The following is a 26,035-nucleotide window of genomic DNA, read 5'->3' on the forward strand; positions in this document are numbered from 1 at the left end:
TCAACTTTAAAGAATGAAATGTGATGTGTAATTAAAATCTGCTTAATGCGAGTCTTTGTGCAAGTAAAACTGGATTGCTGGAATGTTCACAAAGTGAACATAAAAACGGGCCTGAGCAAGGCCAAAACAAATTCTCTCTTAAACTTGAGTGAATACTCAGAAATTATTTGTAATATTCACCCAGCTCGGTTTTTGTTTGGTCTTATGATTTTCAGCGTCCCAATCATGGTTCTTAAGTTAGTTGAGTTCTACTTAAAATAGATTAGAGGCTGTGATTATCAACCATTTCTCATTTATTCTATTTTATTGTTGGGCACTGTTAGCAATGATCTGTAATGGCAATGTCAAGTTTCGCTCCTAGCCATGGGGCGAAGTGAGGCCATGCATTATGCCAGATGGGTATAGAAACAGATGAGTGCATGCAAGAGTGCACAAAACAAGTGAGTTGATTCTCTTCAAATTGATAGCTAACTTTTCCTGAAATGATTCATAGAACTTTAATGAATCACCACATATTGTATGCCTAAAAAGAGAAAAAAGCAAGTTTTCTAAGCTCTCCATGTGTGTTTAGAGTTTCAGATGTACCATAATACTTTTCCAACAGTATAGATAGCACTAAATTAAGCACTGCAATTTGCACTTACTGTCTGGCAAATCAATTCGTAAGATTGTTCGTATATTTGGTATTAGCCCCTTTCCACTTGTGGTTCGATAGCTTCAATTGCATACAGTGAAACAGTGGCACATTTTGTGTTAGCTTACTGTGGAAATTCTGACTTGTATCACCAAAGTATTAAAACATCAACGGGTATGTCTACACTTAAAATGCTACAGCAGCATAGCTGCAGTGCTTCAGTGTAGACACTGCCTATGCCAACGGGAGGAGTTCTCCTGTCTGCATAAGTAATCCACCTCCCCAAGAGGCTGTAGCTATCTACTATGGGGGTTAGGTCGGTATAGCTATATCTCTCAGGTCTGGTCTATACTACAGACCTATATCGGTATAACTGAATCGCTCAGGGGTGTGAAAAATCCACACCCCTGAGCAACATAGTTATACTGACCGAACCCGAACGTGTAGATAGCGCTATGTTGGCGGGAGAGCGTTCTCACTCTTTTGTTGGGTACAGCAAAGTCAGATACTTTATTCTCTTAAGCAGCTACATAAAGGGAGAGAGTGCACCAGGACACAGGGTCTCCCCCTCCTGGGCAGGTCTTTCAACAGGTAAACAATTACAGCAAGCATTTATACCTTTTGTTACAGACAATGAAAAGCAACAGCTGCATTTTGTTTATACATAGGTCATTCTGATATCTTGTTTTTCTCACTTATGTAGACTCTTAGTCTACGTTCCATATTGTCTGCACATTATCTACACAAGGTCGCAACAACTTCTCACACAGTTCTTTCCCACTCGCCTCACACAATCCTCGCTTCTACAAATCTCACGTTATTAGGGTTACAGTTAGCCTGACTCTTGCTAACAAACTATCATGCATTGCAATCCCCTTCCTGTCAGTTCTTTCTTTGCTTCCACAACCCCCCCCCACCACCACCACCACCATTTGTACTACTAGTACAACAAACATTCTCAAATCTCTATTTGCATTAAGTCTTGGAATTCAGATTCTACATCAGATGCTTCAACCTTAGGGGTTTTGATTGGATGTAATGACAATGCATGATTAGCATGGGCATGAAAGGTATTACTATTAGTACGTCCTTTACAACAACAATAACATAATCCTAAGCTAACTGATAACAATACAAGCAATAACATTCCCATAGCAATAATATGATGGGATTGTTGTACAGTTTTAGTCATAAAGCACAATGCATCATACTTAGTACATAAAGTAGACACTCTATAAGCTGTATGAAAGGCATACTTTTCAACTTGATATATATTTTGAAGCATGTGAATTTGCCCTTGTATTTCAGAGATTCTTTGAACCTCTGGTAACAGTGAAAGCAAATTTTAAAATCGATCAGGCACTAAACTGGTCCAATTAAAGGGTATCTGGAACCTAAGGGCTACTTGCAAAATTCTATCTGCAGGCCAGTAAAGAATGATTGCCTGCAGCGGTAGTGAGATTAAAATGTATGTCTTGCAATGTGGTGGCTTTAACATACACACAGCTATCATTAGCTTGAAAAAGTAAGTGCCCTGTCAGGGTAGTTCCTTTTCCCCTACCCTCCCAGCAAACATAATCATAAACAGTGACAACTTTCCCTGGCTTCAGTTTACGTATACACTGAAGCTGTGGGGGTCTTTCTACTCATCTCTGCAACTCTAGGTGCTCCTTCTTCACGACTTGGCCCTCAGGCCGGGTCACTGCATGTTTCCCCCTTCCGGGTATCAAACTGTCCCAAGAGTCCACTTTCCACTAATTGGTCTGTGCCACTTCCCCAGTGGCTGGTAGGTGAACCTGGACCCACCCTCTGCTCTGGGTTCCAACTTGGGCCCTTTCATTAGCAGCCAAGGTCTGCCCTATCCTGTCCCTTGCTCCTCTTCCCCTGAGCCATTTCTACTTTTCTGCATTTGCCAGCCCAAACTCCCTCCTACCAGGGAGTAACTGTAGGGTACTTGCTTGTATAGACCCAAACACAGCTTCCTTTTCCCAGGGAGTGACTGCAGACTCCTTCCCTGCAGTCCCCCAGCTGCTCTCAGTTCCTGAGCTTTCTACAGGCCCCTCCTGTTCCTGTCCAGCTGAGCCTCATCTGATTAATTGCTGCCCCCTGGCTCCTCCTCCAGGGGAAGCCTGGGCATTTAATTGGCCTACCTAGCCACCTTAACCCCTTCAAGTCTTGTGTCGGGTAACTTTACCCCTCTCCTCCCCACCAGCCCTCCATTTTAGTTACAGATGCATCAGACCTGGGTTGGAGGGTCCCTGCAGACTGATGGTCTCTGGGCACCTCAGGATCTAATGACTCTCAGAAATATCAGAGAGTTAAGATCTGTTCAGCCTTCCTCCAAGAAAGAGCTTGCTGATTCTAACAAAAAACTTTGCAACCATGTTTTACGTAAACAGACAGAGAAGGGGCACACTCGAGACAGCTCTGACAGGCGGCAATCTGCCTCCGGATCTTTTGCATAACCAGTTCATCTCAGAGTTGTTTACCTTCCAGGGAAGCAGAACACATTGGTGGGTTGACTGAGCAGGACTTTCTCCAATCACCATGAGTGGTCTCTATTTCTGGATATTGCCAAGTCCATCTTACTGCTCTGTGGAGCTTCCCAAGTAGGCCTATTTGAAGTCTGATGTACACTCCAGAGTTAGGCTGATGCAAGGCAGCTTATGTTGACTCAACTAAGGAAGCATCTACAATTAAAATTTCACTTGACCAACGTAACTGCCCCACTATGCCAACTTAATAACTCTACCTCCATAAGCAGCGTAGTGTCTAGGTCGATGCAGTGTCAGTGTACAGACCTCATTGCTTATGTTTGTTACTGGCTTTCAGGAGATATTCCACAATGTCCCACACCAACAGTACAATCAGTAAAAGCACTCCTGGTGAGTATGCACACTGAAGACACAAGGAGTAAAGTGTAGACACACGCAAGCGATGTGATTACTGTGGCAGCTGTATGCCGACATAAGTTAAGTCAGCTTAATTTTATAGTGTAGACATGGCCTTCATTTCCCAGACCTGAAGAAGAGCTCTGTGTAAGCTCGAAAGCTTGTGTGTCTCTCACCAACAGAAGTTGGTCCAATAAAAGATATTACCTTACCCATCTTGTCCCTTCAACAGTTGTGGCAGTTAAGAGGGAAAGGATAAGAAGAGAAGGCACCTTGAGCAGAGGAAGAACTCAGGGAGAGACAAAAAGTGGGACAGTGTCCACCTACAAGAACAACAAATAGCAGATCTTTAGGATCACCGCCTACCTCTTCTCCTGTGTCCCCTAACACAGGGTATGGGGCGCCATCACATATTGAACACAGTTTGGGGGTGGGGGGTGTGCATGGGACCTGTTGTGGCCACTTCAGATTTCATTGAGGATCCATATTTTAGAATGCTTTCTCAAATTTTGGAATTTTTCCCTTCACAGTTTTCATATATTTTTGTAATATCAATGGTGGAGTCTTGGGTATCGTTTTTTGCAATGTTGCATTTTAATGAAACATTACATATTGATCTAATGTTCCTACACAACATACGAGACAGAGAGCAAAGGATTTCATAATTCTTTTGTTCAGTAAAAGAGAAAGTATTTATTTAATGGTCGCTTGAAAACTGCAGGATCATTTTTGTGGTGCTGATATATCAAATATATCAAATATAAGCCAAAGTACATCAGAATGCACATGAAAACTAATGGTGCCTGGTTATCCCTAAGCTTTCTTGTAGAATTATCCTTGGAAAAACTTACATCATTTAGATGCTGGTCCTGCTATAATACCTGGTATATTGAACTGTACATAAAAAGTATGCTTTGTACCTGGTCTTAATTGGAATGGTCTCTTCACTCAAGCAGTTTAGAAACTAGGCATTTGCACCCTTCGTTACTTCTGTGGGCCAAAATCATTGTACACACTAATGGCTTCTTGCATTCCCCCACAAGCCCCATCCCTTCCATCTCTATTTCAGGGACTCGCTACAACCCCTTCCAACTCTCTCTCTCTCTCCCCCCCCCCCCCCTGTGAAAGGGATTCTGTGTCCTCCAGTATCCCCATGCCAGGGGCTGTGTGTAGCCCCACTTCTTTCTGTCCCCAATTCTTCCCCCATACCAAAGGCTCTGTGTGTCAGTGTCCCCGATGCCAGGAGTTCTGTGTGCATTCCCTTCCACCATACCTCTCCATTCCCCCCCTTCTACCTCACTATGCTTGTCTCTCTCTCTCTCTCTCTCTCCTTCAGGGCGTGAGTATTTTGAAACTTTATTGGCAGGCTAGGGAGAGCTGAAATGAGGGGTATTAAGCTGGAATGTGATAATGGCTGCCTTCAACCAGTTCTTCGATCTATGGATCATTACAGAGGCAGTTGAAGCTGCTATCTCTGCTAACCAGATGTGTGCCAGGGTCTCCATGTGTCATCCATTTCCCCCTTCTGTTTTTCTGATTTTTTTTCTTTCACCAAAATCAGTAGGGTTCTGCCCACTGATGCTTAGAAAGTTTCGCTGAAGTGTTGGAATTGATTGGATGCAGTGTTCCAAAGTTATTGTGTTACATCCAAACAGAAGTGCTAGCAAGCTGAGTAGAAGACCTCATAAACTTGGCCTTATCATACTATGTTTATAGATGCTGCATATAATGTGTTACTATTAACTGTTGCAATAGGCAGGTTATCAAAGTGGAGGACACATGATCTGATCCGGCATGGCAAATGATTCAATATCAAGCTTTGACTGCCTTTTTGCACCATATTTTACCTTAATGAGACCGGAACTGACAGCGTCCTCCAGCTTGCTTTTAATGCTGCTTTGGGACAGACTACTAGAGATCTTCTAAATATGGTGCAATCAATTCACTTAAGGCCATTCAGTTTCACTGGAGCACCGAGTCCATATCACCCCTTTGATGTGTCTGATCTCTGCCTACTCTAGAGGAAGCAGGAGTTTGAGTTGCAAATTACTTGAAGTGACAAACTGTGTTTTGTCCTTCTGAATCTGATTGAGCAATTTCGGGCAAATATTGGCTCTTACTGTGTGTCCAGTGCCTAGTACAATGGCACTACCATAATACATATAAATAACTATTTTATTTGGAGTTGACAGTTGATTATTTTTTTTTCAGATATAAAGGAGAGATTCACCAACTATGTGCTATTATTGATAGTATGTCTAAGAAATATGGAACAGTTCTCATGGAATCCAGGTAATGACGCTATTGAAAAACATGTAATTTTTAAATTATACACTTGTTAGTATGTAATTACAATACTACAGGTACACATGTAAGACAATCATACATACCCCTTTGCTCAACACAGCAATCTGAAAGTCAAAAAGCAAGCAGTACTCTTAAAATCAGACTCCTATGACCTCAGATCACAAGACCTGAATAATCTGTAAACTATTCCGTTTTCTGTGGATTGTGATTCCATTGATTCCAATGAAAGCTTATCCCCTTGCACTGTAAATAAACATTGATGTGTTTTGCAAAGTTTTGAGTTACGTTTTTTTTATATTTTTGTATCTACCAGTAAGAAATCCTGTTAGAAAAGTGTAGTTATTTTCTTATGCTGGCAAGAAAGGAACCAAGTATAAAACTGAAAATATGTTTCCATCTTGATTTTAATATTAATTAAACTTTGTTATTTTTTAAATGCTTAATTCAAATAAACATTGGTGTTTGTTCTACTGTAGCAGGTTGAAAATGTATTTAGTGATGTAGGGCCTGATTCTGTGCCTTTTTCTCTAGGACAAAAGGGGTTTTTTAACGCATGTTGGCCAATGGATTTACATTAACCCGATAACATGTTAAACTGCAACTGCTTTGTCTACACTAAGTTTTAACCCATGATAGCTAGCACATGTTAAAAAACATACCTTTTGTCCTAGTGAAGATAAGGCCTTACAGTGCAGGGTCTAGCACAACAGAGCCTGGTCCTCCTTCTGGTCTTTGTATGCTATGCTAAGGCTAAGGCTATGGCTACACTGGTGCTTTACAGCGCTGCAACTGCCTCACTCAGGGGTGTGAAAAAACACCCCCCTGAGCACAGCAAGTTACAGTGCTGTAAAGCTCCAGTGTAAACACCTTGTGGAGGTGGAGTACCTGCAGCGCTGGGAGAGCTTTCTCCCAGAGCTGGCGCGCGACCACACTCGCACTTCAAAGCGCTGCCGTGGGAGCGCTCCCGTGGCAGCGCTTTGAAGTTTCGAGTGTAGCCACGGCCTAATGCAAATAATTCTCCAGAGTAGATACTGTGGTGGGAATTCATCTCTGCAAGGCACCCATTCATTTCTGAGATTATAAATGTAGATATATATAATGCTTTGTACCTTTGAAAGTTTGACTGCTGTGCTAAGCAGTAATTGCAAGTTTTCTTTACTTATGGGATCAAATTGTACAGTATAACTGATTGTTAATTTTTTCCTAACCTTCAGATCACCTTTGGGTGTTGTTTCCAGATGTTTGCATGGTCATTGCATCAGAAATTGCAGTGGATATTGTGAAACATGCATTTATAACAAAATTCAATGACATTACAGCAGATGTAGGTATACTATTGCACTTCTAAACATGTTTGCTCTAGTTGTGATTTACTCTGTTTTTAAGACAGCTATAAGATGTAGAAAAAGATTGAGTCTAATGCAGAAAATGTTGTGGATTTTTTGTTGTTGTTAGAGTTTAAAAAGCCATTTCATAAAACTCCAGTAATTATTTTCTTGTTAACAGTGCACTTCTGAGGATGAATTTAATGTGCCTGAAACACCTCTGCTTCTAAATTCATAGTACCAGATCCATAAATTAAACTTGACTGTTGTGTAACAGCCACAATTCACATAATTTGCAGATCATTTTTGGGGCAGTTGCTAGGTCAAGAAAACATAAAGGTAATGTTTGTTTTACTTTAGTCACCCAGAGCATGTACGTTTTTCTAAACAAAATGGATTGTGAGATACAATTCATGTTTTAGAAAAATCTATTTCTCTGTGAGACTATTGAATCTTTCTGTTTCAGTGTATTTTTAAAGATGGAAACTAAGATCAGAAATATTTTTTTTCTCTTCTGTCCCTGCAGCACAGAATATAAAGTAGGTTAATGTTGGTTTCCCATTCCTGCAATTTCTTGGGGCATATATAGTATGTAGGCCTTCTTTAATGTACTAGATGAAATTGTGTTATGTTGTATGCTAACATGACATATAGACACTACACATGATATATTTGTCTTAGGCCTGGTCTGCACTAGAAAATTGTCTGCTTAAATACGTCACTCAGCATTGTGAAAAATCCACACCTCTGAGTGGTGTATTTAAGCCAATCTAACCTGTAGTGTAGACTGCTAGGTCGACAAAAGAATTGTTCTTCTTCGAGAAGTGACTCTGTGGGTGCTCCACTTTAGGTGTCTTGATGCCCCGTGCTTGTAATTGGAGATTTGTGGTAGCAATGCCTGGTTGGGCCACGCATGCGCCGTAGCCATCTCACACCACTCCAAGCAGTTACATAGCGGTGCGCATGCAACCTTACCCCAGTTTCTTCTCTACTGCCTTTGGCTTGAGTCAGAGTGATCAGCAGCGCCCTCTCTTAGTTCAGAAAAAATGTATAGTAGAAAATTCATCGTGGTAGTGTTAGCTTAGTTGTAGTTAGCTTCCCTATCCCCTTGCCTTACTCTAATTTCTTTAATTTCATCAAAAAAAAGTTTTTTTTCCAGTCTACCTTCCCTATCCGTCCATCTCTCCAGCAGGCCTACAGCCTTAGCCCTCAAACAGGGTTTACCCCTGTTTTTCTCTAAGAACCAACTCTCTCAGGCATGCCAGGCTCAGCTGGTTTTAAATGCTGCCTGACTTGCAGACTCTCCATACCGGTCTCTGACAGCCACGCTCGGTGTGTCTGCTGCCTCTGCAAGACACACATTACTCAAAAGTGCCCACACTGCAGAAAGCTGGCAACTAAAACAAGAAAAGCCAGGGATCTCCAAGTGAAGCTCCTCATGATGGAGAAATTCCTCAGGCCAGCCCCCAACCCTGAGTCCAAGTCACTCCCTGGCCAACAGTTGCCAGCAGCAGCCTCTGACAGGAGCTCTGCTCCAACAACAGGAGCCTGTTGCTAAGGAGCCTGCTCCTAGAAAGGCTACAAAAAAGTGGTCATAGACATCCCCGCACCAAGAGTCGCCCAAAGGAAAGTGATCTCCAACTGAAAAATCTGCCCCAGTACTGACAGCACCAAGAGCGCCGGACCGCAAGGCACTGGGAACGTCTGGCACCGAGCGTTCCTGACAAGCTAAAGACACTATGTGGGCAAGCTCTAATGGAGGTTGACACACTAAAGTGAAACCTTCTAACTCGGCATCCACCGAGAACTCTGCCCAAGCAGTACAATGGCACCACCTGCTGTACCTATGCTGCACAGCTATAAATCCTCGGCACCGGCAGTTTCAAATCATGCTCCTGGGCCGTCCACCATGCCATCTACAGCACCGAACCTCACGGTACCGCAGCAATTCCTGAGTCATGCAGACCTGATAGTGGCCTCAATGCCTGAGTCTCCTCTACTCGGCACCGAGGGCACCCCATCCAGATCAATACTAACCCAGCTGACTACTCCCTACAGTTCAGCCCCTCCTATCTCCACTGATGAGGAAGAAGAGGATGATGCAGTAATATACACTCCTCGCCACTCCTCACCCAAGCCAGGGCCATCTCATCACCCACCACCTGTGGATATACGAGGATGGTATAGTCACCCATGGGCACCGCCCCCATACCATTCCCACCTAACTGGTGATACTGGAATCGATGGGCAACCAAAACTGCAGGCCCCCTAGTCTGCCTAGGTCCAGAATAGCCCGGTCCCCTTCACCAACCGTCCCGGCACCCTCAGAAACACAAGAGGAAGACACTGAAGAACCTGAGGACATAGCCGCACATGACACTTCACCACCTGCTTACCTCTCATCTTCGTTGCCAGATGAAACCAAATGCCACTACCCCCTACTATGGGGGATGATTTCAAATCTTTTCAGGACCTCTTCAAAAGGGTTGCTTAATCCCTAGGCATTCCGTTTACACAGCTACCAGAAGCCCAACTTAAGCTCACGGATATACTCCAGGCATTCCCATCGGCAAAGAGAGCCCTGCTGATAAATGATGCTATTATGGAACCTGCGAAAATCACCTGGCAGACTCCAGCTACTGCACCACCTCATGTAAGAGGTCTGACAAAAAATATTATGTGCCAGCAAAAGGAGCTGAATTTTTATTTACACACCTCACTCCAAACTCCTTAGTGGTGGAGGCAGTCAATCAAAAGGGGAAACAACACCAGTCCTGAACGACCCCATACGATAAGGAATGGAAAAGGCTAGACCTTTTTGGGTGGAAAGCCTATTCCTCATCTATACTTCAGTTCCACATAGCCCTGCTGGCCAAATATACACACAATCTGTTCTCCAAAATGTCAGAATTTATTGAAAATTTGCCAGATGATAAAAAAGAAAAATATAAGGCAAACATTTCTGAGGGGTGTCTCATCACCAGGACAGCCCTACAGGACTCCCTTGACTCTGCAGACACGGCAGCATGATCCATTGCCACATCCGTGATCATGCGCTGTGCATCCTGGCTCCATGTTTCTGGATTCCCAAGGGAGGTCCAGGCAACGGTTGAGGACTTACCCTTCCAGGGTCAAAAACTATTAGCTGACAAAACTGATGTGTCCTTACAGACTTTAAAGGACTCCAGGGCGACCTTAAAAACCCTGGGCATCTACGTACCTGCAAACAAAAATAAGGCAGGTTTTACAACCAGAGATTCCAGGCTACCCCATACTCTCAGCCCCAAAGACAGTACAACCAACTGCGTAAACAAAGACAGCATAGACATTGGCAGAACCAAGATCAGCCTTTGACATCTCAACCATCCACCTCTAGACAATCATTTTGAAGGTGTGGTCGAGGGCTTGAGACCTCCACACTCTCTGACTCCGGAATCAGAAACAGTCCGCCACCCGTTCGGAGGCCACCTCTCACCATACTACCCAGTCTGGAACACCATCACAACAGACAAATGGGTTTTAGAGATTATCCAGAAGGGCTGCTCCATCCCCTTTACTTCTATCCCACCTACCCACCCCCCTTCCCGTCCTTCTTCAGGGACCCCTCTTACGAGCACCCGTTACAACAGGAAATAAACCACCTTGTCCAATTAGGTACCGTGGAACCCATACCAGTGCAACACAAGGGGAGAGGTTTTTATACACATTTTTTTTTACTAACTCATAAAAAGACTGCTGGGTGGAGACCCATCCTGGATTTATGAAAACTCAGCAAATTCGTGAGAATGCAATGTTTCAAAATAGTGACTCTAACCACAATAATTCCGGCATTAGAGAAGGGAGCTTGGCTCTTGGCCCTCGACCTTCAGGACACTTATTTTCATATTACAATCCACCCATCACACAGAAGATTCCTGAGATTCACCCTAGGGAAACAGCATTTCCAATACAGAGTACTATCCTTCAGCCTTTCCACTGCCCCAAGGGTTTTTTTCCAAGGTTCTCGCTGTCATTGCAGCTCAGCTCTGCAGACGAGGAGTGATGATATTTCCATACTTAGACGATTGCCTTATAAGGGCACCAACGCAGCAAGAAGCAATAAACACCACACAGAGCATGATAACCCTGTTCACGGACCTACGGTTGCAAATAAATGTACAAAAGTCCACACTGGTTCCTGTCCAAAAGTTAGAATTCATAGGAGCCTACCTCGATTGTCTCACAGCAACAGCAGTGTTACCCCAACAATGCTTCCTCACTCTAGTAAACCTAAATTCAACGATGATGGACAGCTCACAAACATCTGCCAGAACATGTTTACAACTCTTGGGGCATATGTTAGCGACAATGTTTGTTGTTAAATATTCCAGAATCCACCTGAGATGTTTGCAGGCTTGGCTTCGAACAGTATATATACCACACAGACACACTCTCAGTAGACGCCTCACAATGCCACACAGAGTAAAAGACTCATTAACATGGTGGACACAACCAAAGAACATCTGCTCAGGGAGTCCCTTTCCAACAAAGAACTCCAACCATGACAATCATGACAGATGCTTTCCTAATAGGTTGGGGGGCACATCTACTCAACAATACGATCCAAGGCCACTGGTCCTCAGCAGAGTCCAACCTGCACATAAACTTACTGGAGCTAAGGGCAGTCCGAAATGCATGCGACCACTTTCTCCCTCTAATCAAGAACAATGCTATCAAGATCCTCATGGACAATATAGCATGCATGTTTTATGTAAACTGCCAAGGGGGAGCATAATCATACTTCCTATGTACAGAAGCAATACACCTTTGGAATTGGTGCATCACCAACAACATGGAGATACCGGCATCCTATCTGCCAGGATGTCAGAATACAACAGTGGATCTACTAAGCAGGGATTTTTCACAAACCCACAAGTGGGAGATGGATCGAGGAATTGTCAAATTCATATACAAACTATGGGGGATCCCCACCATAGATCTATTAGCCACAGCTCAGAATGCCAAATGCCCAAAATATTGTTCCAGAGCGGGATTGGGACTTTACTCCCTAGGCGACGCTCTCCTCATAAAATGGGAGGCGCCACTGATGTATGCATTTCCTCCAACTGTACTTCTAAGCCGAGTCATTCACAAGATCGGGCAGGACAAGTCTAGGGTCATTCTCATTGCGCCCACATGGCCCAGACAAAAGTGGTTCCCATAGCTGCATCAGATGACAGTGAAACCACCTCGAACCCTTCCCTTAGTACCTCACCTTCTATCACAAGCTGTGGGATGCGTCCATCACCCCAACCTTGCAGTACTCCACCTCAAGTCCTGGTTACTCCATGGCAGACTGGGGTCGAGAAGGCCTGTTCTGAGGAAGTAAAAGATATATTACTGAACAGTCGGAGACTTAAATACAAGAAAAACACATATCCGTAAGTGGAAACTATTCTGAACATGGTGCCAAGACAAACAGATCTTACCACAGTTGTCCCCCCTACCGAGGCTCCTCAACTATATACTAGGACTTAAAAATTCGGGGCTATCCACAAGCTCCATCAGAGTACACTTGGCTGCTATTACCTCTTTCCATGACAAGGTGGACGGGGTCACTATATTTGCTCACCTGATGATTAAATGCTTCCTTAAAGGCATTGAAAACACTTATCCCCTCATGTGGGACCTCAACTTTGTTCTACGCGGACTCATGGGAAAACCGTTTGAACCCCTTCCAACTTCCTCTTTGTTGCACTTATCCATGAAGGTGGCTTTCCTCATTGCCATCACGTCCACAAGACGGGCGGGAGAATTAGGTGCCTTAATGGCACACCCACGTTATACAACATTCTTTAAATATAAAGTAATCCTAGGACCGCGTCCTAAGTTCATACCCAAAGTCACCTCCCCCTTTCATTTAAATCAACTAATTTACTTACCTATGTTTTGTCTGAAGCCACATGCGGGCGGGACGGAGGCCTCACTCCAGACGCTGGATGTTCGCAGAGCATTAGCTTTCTACATTGAAACAAAAGAACAAAAACATTTAGAAAATCACCTGGACACTTTGTTTTCATAACAGAACACTCAATGGGTCAAACTGTTTCAAAATCAGACTATCCAAATGGCTATCTGGGTGCCATTTGTGCTACCAGAACAACAGTCTACAATCTCCACCGGGAGTTCGCACACACTCCACTAGAGCACTGGCAGCATCTGTAGCCTGTCACTGACATTTGCAGAGCAGCTACCTGGGCATCACTCCATACTTTCACTAAACACTATGCTTTAGAACAACAATGAGCATCAGGTGCTCACTTTGGACTTAAGCGTTATCCACCATCATAGACCAACTCTGAAATCCCGCTCCTCCACTGAAGGGCACTGCTCAACAGTCACCTAAAGTGGAGCATCCACAGGAACACTCCTCGAAGAAGAGGAGGAGATTACTCACCTTGTGCAATAACTGATGTTTTTCAAGATGGTTGTTCCTGTGGGTGCTCCACTACCATCCCTCCTCCCCTCTACTTCGGAGTTTCAGGCGGATTCTCTGAGGTAGAGAAGGAACAGGGGGATGGTTGGCTGCACACCACTATGTAACCGCTCAGACCAGCATGAGTCGGCTACAGCGCATGCGCGGCTCAACTGGGCACTGCTACCACAAATCTCTGATTACAAGCACAAGGCATCAAGACATCTAAAATGGAGAACCCACAGGGACAACCATCTCGAAGAACCTCGGTTACTCCACAAGGTGAGTAACCTTCTCTTCTGTCCACCCAGCCTACTGGGGAGGTGGATTACCTATTCTGATGAGAGAACCCTTCCTGTCAGTATAGGTAGTGTCTACACTGAAGCACTACAGCAGTGCAATTGTGTTGCTGTATCATTTAAAGTGTAGACAAGCCCTTAGAAACTGACGTGTGGACTCAAGTGCTCTTTGTAAATTTGAGAGAAGATGTATTAGCATTTTCTTCTCACTACCTAAATCCCCTTTTCAAGAAACGAGGTCAAAACTTGGAAGTTCTATCATTTTCAGCATCTTCCTAAAGTAACTACAGTATATGGTGGTTTAATATATCTAGTAAACTTGTAGAAACAATTTTAATAGATGCACTTAATAAGCTCCCTTATGCCAGAGGCATTTATGCATGCCCTACTTTCATGTAAAGAGTAGGGAAAACAGGAATAATGAAATGATAGCCAGAAATACATGTTTCAATGTGCTGAATCAGTTATAGACCGTCCTGCAAGGTTTATTATTTAACACACTCCTTTACCATATTACATGTAGATTCTAAAGATTTATAGCCATTGCGCCTAATTTTCAGAGGTGCTGAGCACATGCAGTGCTAACTGAAGTTTACTGGAGTAGCAGGTGGTCAGCCCCTTTATCCTTAAAATAGCTACGTTTTCCTTAGAATCTGAAAATATTGTCTAAGTAGCTTTCCTGTTTTCCTTCCCAGCTGCCTCATATAACATTTTATGGGATCACTAGGTCAGCATATGATTACAAGTTCAGTTATTTGTTTTACTTGAGTCTAATGCTTTCATGCAGCTTCTAATTTAAACTGTTAACTAAATGTAAAAATCATAGTACCTTCAAACTACTACATCCTTTTTACTTTGTGGTATTGGTCTTAACTCAAAAAGATCTGCAATTTAAATGAATAATATTAAGACCATAGAGATTGTCTTGTATTACTTTGTGGTGCTGCTAATCGTTTACAAGAATTAATTAGGTAACCAATACCTGACATTTACATAGTGCCTTTCATAAAGGGACCCCCAAAACAGTGTGTATATATATGCACAAAAATAATTCCATCACTGAAATGCAGTCACCACAAGGTGCAAGGCACAATCGTTAAGCAGGATGCAGCAATGCATCACAACACCTAACGCAAGAAAATGAAGGGCACTATATCAAATTGACATTGTTGAGGACATTTTGGATAGGCAGAATGGCTGGATGCACAAAAGGAGTTAGATGCATAAGTCCCGGTTTCAGGACCTCTGCAATGTACAAAACTCCCTCTGAACCCTGTAGGTGCTTTAACTTAACTGGCACCTAAATTTTTGCTGTAAAAGTTCCCTATATACCTATGTTTCTGCCTCTGAACATGCACACTGCAGCCCCACTCTAGGTGTCTGGACATCTTTCTCTCACCTAAGCCCCAGAGCGATTCACAAACCAGGGGAAGATAGGCATTTGGGGCCCAATCTAGGAGGTGCCTTCTGAGCTTGCCTGCTGGACTGGCCTCTCAGGTGAGTTAACACAAAATAGACCAGGATGGGGAGGAGGGAAAACCTCCGTCATAACTTTTGGCCCAATGATTAGGGTAGTCACCTGGGATGTGGGGGATCCCTGGTTTAAGTACCCCCCCTCCACCTGAGGGGGGGAGGAATTTAAACAGGGATCTGCTACCTCTCAGGTGAGTACTCTACCATTGAATTATAGGATATTCTGATGTGGAGGCTCCCTCAGTCTCTCTTGTTGAAGCTGTTCCACTATGAATATCTGTCTGTCTGTCTGTCTCTCTTTTAATATATATATATATTTATATATATTAAAAATTCATTGGTGCAGGGGGCTAGATTCTGGATCTTCCACTTCCTGGGTGAGTGCTCTAATCGCCAACCTATAGAATCCTTTTCATGCTTGTTTTCCCTGTCTGTCTCTCTGTGGCCCAAAAGAGACACTAATTATTTATCCGGAATGCAACAGACCTCTATCCTGCTGAAGCTAACTCCTTTTTTGTATCCAGGCCAATATAACTTCCTATTTGGAATTTGGCCAGAACATGGGGTTCCTCATTCCTAAATCCTCTTCCAGATATCCCACTTGGGTTTTAGTGGCCACGTTAATCATCCTGGCAAAATATACATGGCTAGTTGGCTTAACACAGTTGTATATACCGTATTGGTGAATCTAAAATCCAAAAGTAAATGTATATACTGTAATCTAATTGTATCATGCACAGTTGTATATTTTAGAAAATTGGCTTCTGTTTGCCAATGTGTATACAATAGTTGTCCTTACTTATACAGCAGTATGTACCTCCACGAAAGGGCAAGATTGAATGCATCAGTTCCTGCACAAGCCTTATAAATCTCTTTCTGATAAATATTTTATCAGTGAAATCCTGTTGCTGCTGTAAATTGTGATCTCATGTAAACTAATCACACATCCAATGTGCTGGATTTTTTTTTTCCAGGTCTACAGTGAGTACAGAGCCAGCCTGGCATTTGACCTTGTTAGCAGTCGACAGAAAAATGTAAGCGTGAAAATAAAAAGGGCATGTTCTTTTATTAACTGATGTCATTGTTTTCAGTAAAGCAAATGTCAATGCCAACAGATATTCAGAAAATGTTCTCTTCTATAACACTGAAATTATATCCTGCTATTGTGCACGTGCAAAATGAAATGAATATTGCACCATGATCTAGTCACGTAACTTCTGTTCAGTTCTTCAAATTTCTTGCAGTAAATTGCCTTTGATTTTTAAGAGCAAACTATGCTTGCACAGGATTAATTACACCACTACCTCGGTATAACGCGACCCAATATAACACGAATTCGGATATAACGCAGTAAAGCAGTGCTCCGGGGGGGCAGGGCTGCGCAGTCCGGTGGATCAAAGCAAGTTCAATATAACGCGGTTTCACGTATAACGCGGTAAGATTTTTTGGCTCCCAAGGACAGCATTATATCAAGGTAGAGGTGTATGTGATATGTTGGAAGTAAACTGGCTAAACAAGTTTAACAGGGTTTTCCTGAAGTAATTTTGAACTACCTGCAGCCTTTCATAAAATAGATCTACTCTTCCTTCCCATTTAATCTTAGCATAGTTTGGTGACCTACTATAGTTATTTGTACAACATTCATTGGTAATTTTCCTACTACCATATGAATTGCCTATGCAAATCCCTCCTGCCATGCTTGTTACTCCTACATCGTGGATCTGCAGAGGCAGTACATTCAGAGAACTGAGATTACTGGTAAGCAATCTTCCTTTATCAAGCTTATGAATGAAGAAACATAAGTAAAAATCTTTCATACCTTGCCATGGACAAGAGGGGCTAAATTACCTGGAATACTAATGGAATCTTCATATTACAAATTTTAGGAATAAACTGGATGATTCTGAAAAGTCGTATATTTTATATTTCTTTTTGTGAGGGTGGCTTGAGGAAAATGAGTGCTAATATGATATAACTGTTCTTCAGCATCAGAGAATTTTCAGTACCACATGAGAATTCTCAGGCAAAGTAGACCACTTTTATAGTACCAATGAGAACAAAGCCTTTAATTGGTTTTTTAAAAAGAGGTAAGGAGAGGTGTTATCTTGAGCCTAATTACAGAGGAACTTGGAATGACTATTTAAATTGCTACTATGGTGCTTTAGATAATCACTTTTTTCTTTTTTTCTTTTTTCTTTTTTCTTTTTTTCTTTTCTTTTTATTGCAGTGTGGATTTTTGCATGTTCTATTTAGGGATCAAAACTGAATTGATAACAAAAATATCTCTAAGTGAAGTGGCAGTAGTGCACTTTTGAAATGCTTTGGCATGGTTTGAGGTATAATTTCCTAATTGCTCTTGATTTAGAGCTCTGTGGCTAATTTTAACAGTCATGTTAGTGTTAATTGTATTCACACAAACAGATATCTACATTTGCATATCCATGTAGATTTCTGTGAAAGCAGTTGTTTACCAGATTTAAATAGTTGCTTCTTTATCAATGTAATATGTATGCTAGTAGTGATTGCTACCTTCCTAGAATGTGTGCCAAGCCAAAATAGGGGAGAGATGCCTCAAATTCCACTTCTTTTTTTGCAGGCATACACAGATTACAGCGATTCTGTTTCCAGGAGAATGGGTTTTATTCCTCTCCCATTGGCTGTTTTAGTAAGTCATATATTTTCATTTTTCAGACCAAAAATCTCTCAGTGGTTAGTAAGAATTCTGCTTAGGGATAAAAGATTAATTCAAGGTCATAGAAAAATGCTTTATTTTTCTGAAGAAACTCAGTGTGAAATAGATGAGGACCCATGTCTTTGCCACCAGGAGACTATTATTTTTGGTGCTCTATTTTAAGGCCACATAGAAACTGAAGCTGCAGCAGAATAAAGTGAATGATTATTAGATGTAACTTCACGCCAGGAGCATAAATGCCCCAGGATTTATACAGGCTGCTGCTAAGTTTCCTGGTAGAGTTCATGGTGTTGGGTTTTAACCTGTAAATGAGTTAGGAACCTGATTACCTAAGAAATGCTCTCTGTCTCTTTCCATTGCTGCCACAGTTGAGGTCAACATACACATATTTGCTGGAGTTTTCTTCATATAACTGAGAGGGAGCTGTCTATTTGGTTATATGGCCACAATCACCCTAATATCTGAGTGGGTCACAAACAATTAATTGATCCTCACAACCCTGTGTGAGGTAGGGAAGCATTATCTTCTTTTTATATATAAGAATGAGTCACAGAGATTAAGTGACTTGACTAAAGTCACATAGGAAGTCTGTGGCAGATCCAGGAGTTGAACCTACATCTCTTAAATTCAGGTTCAGTGCCTTAACCACAAGATTGTTCTACATGAGGGTCCCTCAACTTCAGAATTCACTCCACTCCTTGGTCCAAAAAAGGCTTAGTTTCTTTATCTTTTGGACATGCTGGAACACCCTTCCTTCCCACCCCACCCCCTGTTATGTGGGAAGGAAGTGAGCTAAGGGTTAGAGGCTTGATTGTTACTTCTGTGGAGAGGTTTGATGTATGTATAGTTGTTAGTAGACTGCACAGCTCATTGTGTTGAAAAAATTATGTGAATGTGAAATGAGCACTTCTTTATATTTTAACACCTCTAAATGATGCTACATGTCTGACTTAGCACTCAACATAAGGAAATCTATACCACTTGATACAGAGTCATGACTTGATGTATGTGTTAGTGTTTATCCTCCCAGCATAGAGGGTTAAATGCAGATTACTACTATGGAATTTATAATGACTTGGACCATTATAGTGGAACAGGCTACCGCCATACTGATTGAACATTTATTCCTTTTGGCAAGTATCCTGATTGTTCAGTCAGAATAGCAAAAGCAGCTGGCTGCCAGGAAGCTGACAGTTGTGCAGGTTTCTACGGCTCTTGGTAGGAAAAATTTTATAAAACACCTTCAGTGTTTTCTTATCATGCCCTTCCCTGCACTGGTATGTTCAGTGGCTTAGGGCTTGTCTGCACAGGGGAGGTGACCAGAATAACTATTGTGGTATAAACTGTTCTGATTAGCTCCCTGTGTTCCCTCCCCCTCTCCCCTCCCCCAACCCCCCAGCCAATGTCGGCATGCTATTCCAGAATTAAAGGCACTTTATTTTGGAATAATTAGTGCATTTTGTGATTTCTGAGAACATAAATTATTCTGAAATAAAGTGACTTTTATTCTGAACTAGTGACTACAAAGGGAGCTATTCTGGAATACCATATTCTGCAATCATTGTTCTGGTCAATTTCTCTGTGTAGACGAGCCCTTAGTCATAATGGCATTAGACAGAAGCACCAACTCTGCCATCAAAGTTCCATAATGTTACTGGTAGAGTGATTAGTGATGTAACATTTTTGTTTTTTTGTTGCAATACTGTCCCAGAGGGATCGAGCAAAAATGTTACTGATAACTTTGTCTAGTTAAGTTCAGCAGGGACCAACATCTACTATGGTCAAAATTACAGTTATCTACTTAGACTTCAATTATGGAACGCATCCCTATTCAAGATGGGACTTAAGTACATGTCTAAAGTTCAGCATGTGCTGAAATGCTGTCCTTAACAAGGATGGACTTAAGCACAAGCTTAAGTGTTTTCCTGAATTGGGGCCTTAACTGCTACACTGAAAACGAACTTGTGATTTCTTGGTGTTCAAACTTCGCAAGCAGATAGATTCCATAACATGCTGAGTCCACAAAATAGCTGTCTCAAGTTTTCTTTAGTGCAATTCTGGTTCACTACATCAATATCTTTAATGTGATTTCCGCACATACATATTGGGTAGTTTCCTCAGATATTTGTATCAGTAACTGGTATCCTCTTCCAGCCCATCATTTCTTTCTTGATTCTGCAAAGAAGTCATAATGCTGAACTTGATATCAATCATTTATATAGCAACAGACTGTGGAGTTATTACTAGAATTTAGGGCTGTCAGGTGATTAATCACGTGATTAATCACGCGGTTTTGTTTTTGAGTGCAGTTATGTAACCAAAAAAAATCTACATTTCTAAGTTGCGCTTTTACGACAAAGATTGCACTACAGTACTTGTATGAGGTGAATTGAAAAATACTATTTCTTTTGTTTCATTTTTACATTGCAAATATTTGTAATCAAAAATAATATACACGTTGATTTCAGTTACAACATAGAATACAATACATATGAAAATGTAGAAAGACATCCAGCAATATTTAATAAATTTCAATTGGTATTCTCTTGCTTAACAGTGCGGTTAAAGCTGCGATTAATCACAATTAATTTTTTGAGTTAATTGCTTGAGTTAACTGCGATTAATCAACAGCCCTACTAGAATTACAACTCTATTGCAAGTCAAGTAATAGCAGATACTCGTGTAATATTTATTCAGATAATTCTTGAATAATTAGCAATATCAAGAGGAATACAGAACATTACAAAGTTAATTGTCCTTAGTATAAATATTCTCATTTTTGTCAAACTTCACTCGATGTAAATGCCCTCTTTAAATATTCTATTAATTATTAATCTATGTGCCTGAACTGTTGAACTTTTATTTTTAAAACAGCTCATCAGAGTCGTAACAAGCTCAATAAAAGTACAAGGAGTCTTGGCTTATGCCTGTGTTGTGCTCTTCTATTGTGGGTAAGCGGAACACAAAAGAAGCAATTATTGAACAGTATTTACTGTTATTTAACTAAAAGATTGTAAGAAATAATTTGCTCTGTTGATGTTTCAAGGTACAGTCATAATACAATCTCTTCTCCATGGAGCCCAATAGGTGTGAAATTTACATAAAATGCATTGCAGAACAGTCATAGTTGGATCTAGCAGCAGAAGCTGAGATTACCTGTATGGAGCTCACACTCTTCGCAGAAGTACATGCTTTGGCTGAGGCATGGGAGAATAAAAATAACAGCCACTGAGCAATTTGCAGATAAACTTTTGCATCAGTTTCAGAGCCTTCCTTTTCAATTAGTGAGAAGTTATGATTATGGTCAACAAAATGAGACCAGAGTTTAAAAGGGAGGAGAAGATGGGTGCAAAGGGATTGTAGGGTTGGGTTTTTGTTGTTGTTTTTTGTTTTGTTTTTTTAAGAGTGGGTGAGAATGCAAGGGATAATACTTGAATTATCGTTCATGACTGGGTCAAATAGGGTATAAGGAGTGTTTTATATATTTCTTATTTGAATTAAACGTGTGTTATTTTACATTTCCTGAGGTTATATGTAATCCTAGCTATTTAATATAGTGATTAGCTTATCATACGACCTCACAGAATCTTGTACAATAATTAATAATGCTGTGTTTGCTTAAACCAGAGGCATAAAACCCCCAGCTGAGAAAAGTTAACTTTGGCAGTTGGCCAGGAGCTCGAGGACTACATCAAATTTGGATAGAATGGAGCAGATGGTAGTCACCCTGATCTGGAGCACACAAGTGCTGCCCTTAGAAAAAATAGGTCCTCACATACATTTAATCTAAATCCAAGTGGAGGTGGATATCTGTAGTTTTTCTGTGCCGTATTTATGATTCACAATAAGGTAGTTGAATGCCTCATTTGGGCTTAAGGGGACATTTTGGCTCATTCCCCACCTGAAACAATTTTTAACTAATTAATAAATAAGACTGCAAGTAAATACAAAATGCTAGTGCATTTAAAAACTAAAATTGAAATAGATTTTTATAGTGTGCAAAGTAGACACATGTAACTGCTAATGACCACGATTGTATTCAGTGACTGAATACTTATACCACTCAACTGGTAAACTGAAGAACTTGGGAAAAAAGATTTTAAATTGAAAGATCATATGACAAACAATGCCGCCTTGCACACTGGGTATTATTGAAGCATATGCCTTCCTGGATAAACTCCCTCTGGAAAGAGCTAAAGATGTCAAGCAGTAACCACACCCAGAGAATCATTAAGGGTATTGTATGGGTGAAGCCTTAAGGTTCCTACCTATTGCAAAGCTGCTGCACAGAAGGAGGGTAGATGCCCAGACTCTCCTTTCTAGGCCATGTGGTCTCAGTAAGTAGCCTTGGGCTCATAGGTGCCGACTCCATGGGTGCTCCGGGCCTGGAGCACACCTGGGGGAAAATGGTAGGTAACGAGCACCCACCAGCAGCCCCTCTATCAGCTCCCCACCCCACTCCCAGTGCCTCCCGCCCACTCGGGCCCCGTGGATCAGCGCCTCCCACCCGCCATTATCAGCTGTTTCACGGCATGCAGGCAGAAGAGTCTGAGGGAGGGGAGAGCGAGCAGGGGAGGGGGCAGAACTGGGTGGAAAAAGGCGGGGCAGGGTTGGGGCCTTGGGTGAAGGGGTGGGGTGGGGCTTGGGTCAACCCCTCCCCCCCCCCCGAACTTTGGAAAGTCGGCGTCTGTGCTTGGGCTAGAGGTTTCCCAGATATAAAACTCAGGGGCTGGGGCAAGTTGAGAAGAATATCTGGGCATGTTTTCACTATAATATTAGCCCAGATTCTTACATCCACATATAAAATCCTCTGTCCCAAGCTGTGTGGTGCTTTCAGCCCCAGCTAGTTGGCCTGTCCGGTGGTATAGACTAAAGTCTGGGTGCTGCTTTCAGATGGGATGGATACCAGCCCACTTTGCTGTGAGGATGCAAGATAAACCCTTTAAATGCTGATAGTCCTTCAGTGCCTTCTAAAAATTCTCCAACAGTTAGCATCTCAGCTTAGTGCAGCACGAAACTGTGGGATACGCCCACTGAAATCCTAGCAACTCTCACTAGTGAGCGCAGCACCAGTGAGGATATTGTAACTTGAGTGTGTCTTTTCAATGTGTCTGCTCACACCCAGGCTAGGCAAAACCAAGTTAACTGCAGAGAAGACTGACATCCTGCTCAGGACACCCAGAATTGTGAGCCACTGTTTTATCCTTCAGCCTCAGCAAATGAGAGTTTTGCTGTTGCTCAGCTGTGTATCAGGCCAGCAAACTCTTCAGGACTCTGCCAGTTGGTTTAGTGGCTCCCACTTCACTTTAATATACCAGAACTGAGATAGTTTTGTAACAAAATAAGAAGAAGTTTGAGTACAGAGATTTAAGTGATACTAGGCAAGAATAAAAGATATTGGTCTGGTTACAAACAAAACAAAACAAGCTTTCTAGTGACTAAAACTTAATTTTAGCAAGTTACAATTTTTGCCTAAGCAGTTTCTCACTATATAAAGTTTCTAGCAGCTCTTGCCTTTCAGGCCACCAACTCACCAATTCTGCTCCAAATGGGACATTGACCTTCAAAATGGCAGGAGACAGAGTCTATAGTGATGTGTTAAGTATATATGAATAAAGACAGCTGTGACCTGTTTCTTCTTTGGATTTAGTTTTAGATTAGATTTTGTCATACTATATGAATTTCAAAGTGAGAATGGACCTTATTCTTTTGCTGTGATCTCAGGTTTAGAATTAGTACATCTCCTAAATCCTCTGAGTAATTCCAAGTTCTGCACACTGCTTTCAGTGTCTGTAATTATAATCTACATAAGTGGAATTATCTGCAATGTGAGAGAATTTAGGTATAATACAGATGTGAGAAACACTGCCTAGATAAAGCTTTAAGATTTTATCACAAAGGATTTAGATTAAAATAAGGAGGAAATTGTTTTGATGGGGTGCAACAATAATTCTTTATTAAATTACATTATTAAATGTAATCAAAAATATTAAGTCTTGCCCAATATTTGTAATTTGCATTTTGATTTAATTTTATATGATTTTGAGCTGTTCACAGTAAACTAATCTGACCCACTTCTGCCCTCCCAGTAGTTAGAAACCCAAAGCCCTGTGACAGAAATTTTTTTGGAATTTTTTTTCCAAATTTTGAAAATGACGAAAATCTGGTATTAATACATCAGATGGGTGAGTTGTAACCCACCAACATCCTGATCCAACTCTCATTGAATTGGATTAGGCCATGAAACCTTCATTTTTTGAAATAATACATATCTGTGAAAGTATCTTGTTTTGGAAAAAACTCCTGAAGGCCTTTTTGGAAAGGTGGTGTGGGGAAAGAAAACATGTCTTCGTAGAAAGAAAAACTATTATCATAGAAGATTAAGGCCAAAGAGACCTCAGGAGGTCATCTAGTCCAACCCCCTGCTCAAAGCAGGACCAACCCCAACTAAATCATACCAGCCAGGGCTTTGTCAAGCCGGGCCTTAAAAACCTCTAAGGATGGAGATTCCACCACCTCCCTAGGTAACCCATTCCAGTACTTCACCACCCTCCTAGTGAAATAATTTTTCCTAATATCCAACCTAGACCTCCCCCACTGCAACTTGAGACCATTGCTGCTTGTTCTGTCATCTGCTACCACTGAGAACGGCCTAGCTCCATCCTCTTTGGAACCCCCCCCCCCTTTCAGGTAGTTGAAGGCTGCTATCAAATCCCCCCGACTCCTCTCTTCTGCAGACTAAATAAGCCCAGTTCCCTCAGCCTCTCCTCATAAGTCATGTGTCCCAGCCCCCTAATCATTTTCTTTGCCCTCCACTGGACTCTCTCCAATTTGTCCACATCCTTTCTGTAGCGAGGGGTGCAAAACTGGACGCAATACTCCAGATGTGGCCTCACCAGTGCCGAATAGAAGGGAATAATCACTTCCCTCCATCTGCTGGCAATGCTCCTACTAATGCAGCCCAATATGCAACAAGGGCACACTGTTAACTCATATCCAGCTTCTCGTCCACTGTAATCCCCAGGTCCTTTTCTGCAGAACTGCCGCTTAGCCATTCGGTCCCCAGCCTGTAGCAGTGCATGGGATTCTTCCGTCCTAAGTGCAGGACTCTACACTTGTCCTTGTTGAACCTCATCAGATTTCTTTTGGCCCAATCCATCAATTTGGGTAGGTCTCTCTGGACCCTATCCCTACGCCCCAGTGTACCTACCTCTCCCCCCAGCTCAGTGTCATCCGCGAACTTGCTGAGGGTGCAATCCATCCCATCATCCAGATCATTAAAGAAGATGTTGAACAAAACCGGGCTCAGGACCAACCCCTGGGGCACTCAGCTTGATACCAGCTGCCAACTAGACATCGAGCCATTGATCATTACCTGTTGAGCCCGACGATCTAGCCAGCTTTCTATCCACCTTATAATCCATTCATCCAATCCATACTTGCTGGCAAGAATACTGTGGGAGCCCGTATCAAAAGCTTTGCTAAAGTCAAGATATAGTACGTCCACCGCTTTCCCCATATCGACAATGCCAGTTATTTCATCATAGAAGGCAATCAGGTTGGTCAGGCATGACTCGCCCTTGGTGAATCCATATTGATTGTTCCTGATCACCTTCCTCTCCTCCAACTGCTTCAAATGGATTCCTTGAGGACCTGCTCCGTGATTTTTCCAGGGACTGAGATGAGGACCTCCCCCGATCACCATGAGTTTTCAAAGATAATGGCCAGTGGCTCTGCAATCACATCAGCCAACTCCCTCAGTACACTCGGATGCATTAGATCCAGACCAATGGACTTGTGCATGTCCAGCTTTTCTAAGGCTAGGTCTACACTACCCGCCTGAATCGGCGGGTAGAAATCGACCTCTCGGGGATCGATTTATCGCGTCCCATCAGGACGCGACAATCGATCCCCGAATCGACGCTCTTACTCCACCAGCGAAGGTGGGAGTAAGAGCCGT

At 42.2% G+C, this 26,035-nt stretch overlaps 1 protein-coding gene across 1 annotated transcript in view; it reads left to right on the forward strand.

Moving 5' to 3' along the window:
* The window catches only part of TAPT1 (transmembrane anterior posterior transformation 1), a 92,183-nt gene that overhangs the window by 56,397 nt on the left and 9,751 nt on the right, over positions 1 to 26,035 (forward strand). Inside the window, exons 8-12 of the mRNA XM_065404999.1 lie at positions 5,737 to 5,817; positions 7,047 to 7,156; positions 16,358 to 16,417; positions 17,980 to 18,048; positions 20,950 to 21,026. Coding sequence (XP_065261071.1) covers positions 5,737 to 5,817; positions 7,047 to 7,156; positions 16,358 to 16,417; positions 17,980 to 18,048; positions 20,950 to 21,026 — 397 coding nt within the window. The remainder of the gene's footprint in view (positions 1 to 5,736; positions 5,818 to 7,046; positions 7,157 to 16,357; positions 16,418 to 17,979; positions 18,049 to 20,949; positions 21,027 to 26,035) is intronic.

The sequence above is a fragment of the Emys orbicularis genome, chromosome 5, assembly GCF_028017835.1.
Source record: "Emys orbicularis isolate rEmyOrb1 chromosome 5, rEmyOrb1.hap1, whole genome shotgun sequence".
In the NCBI taxonomy this organism is placed as follows: domain Eukaryota; kingdom Metazoa; phylum Chordata; order Testudines; family Emydidae; genus Emys; species Emys orbicularis.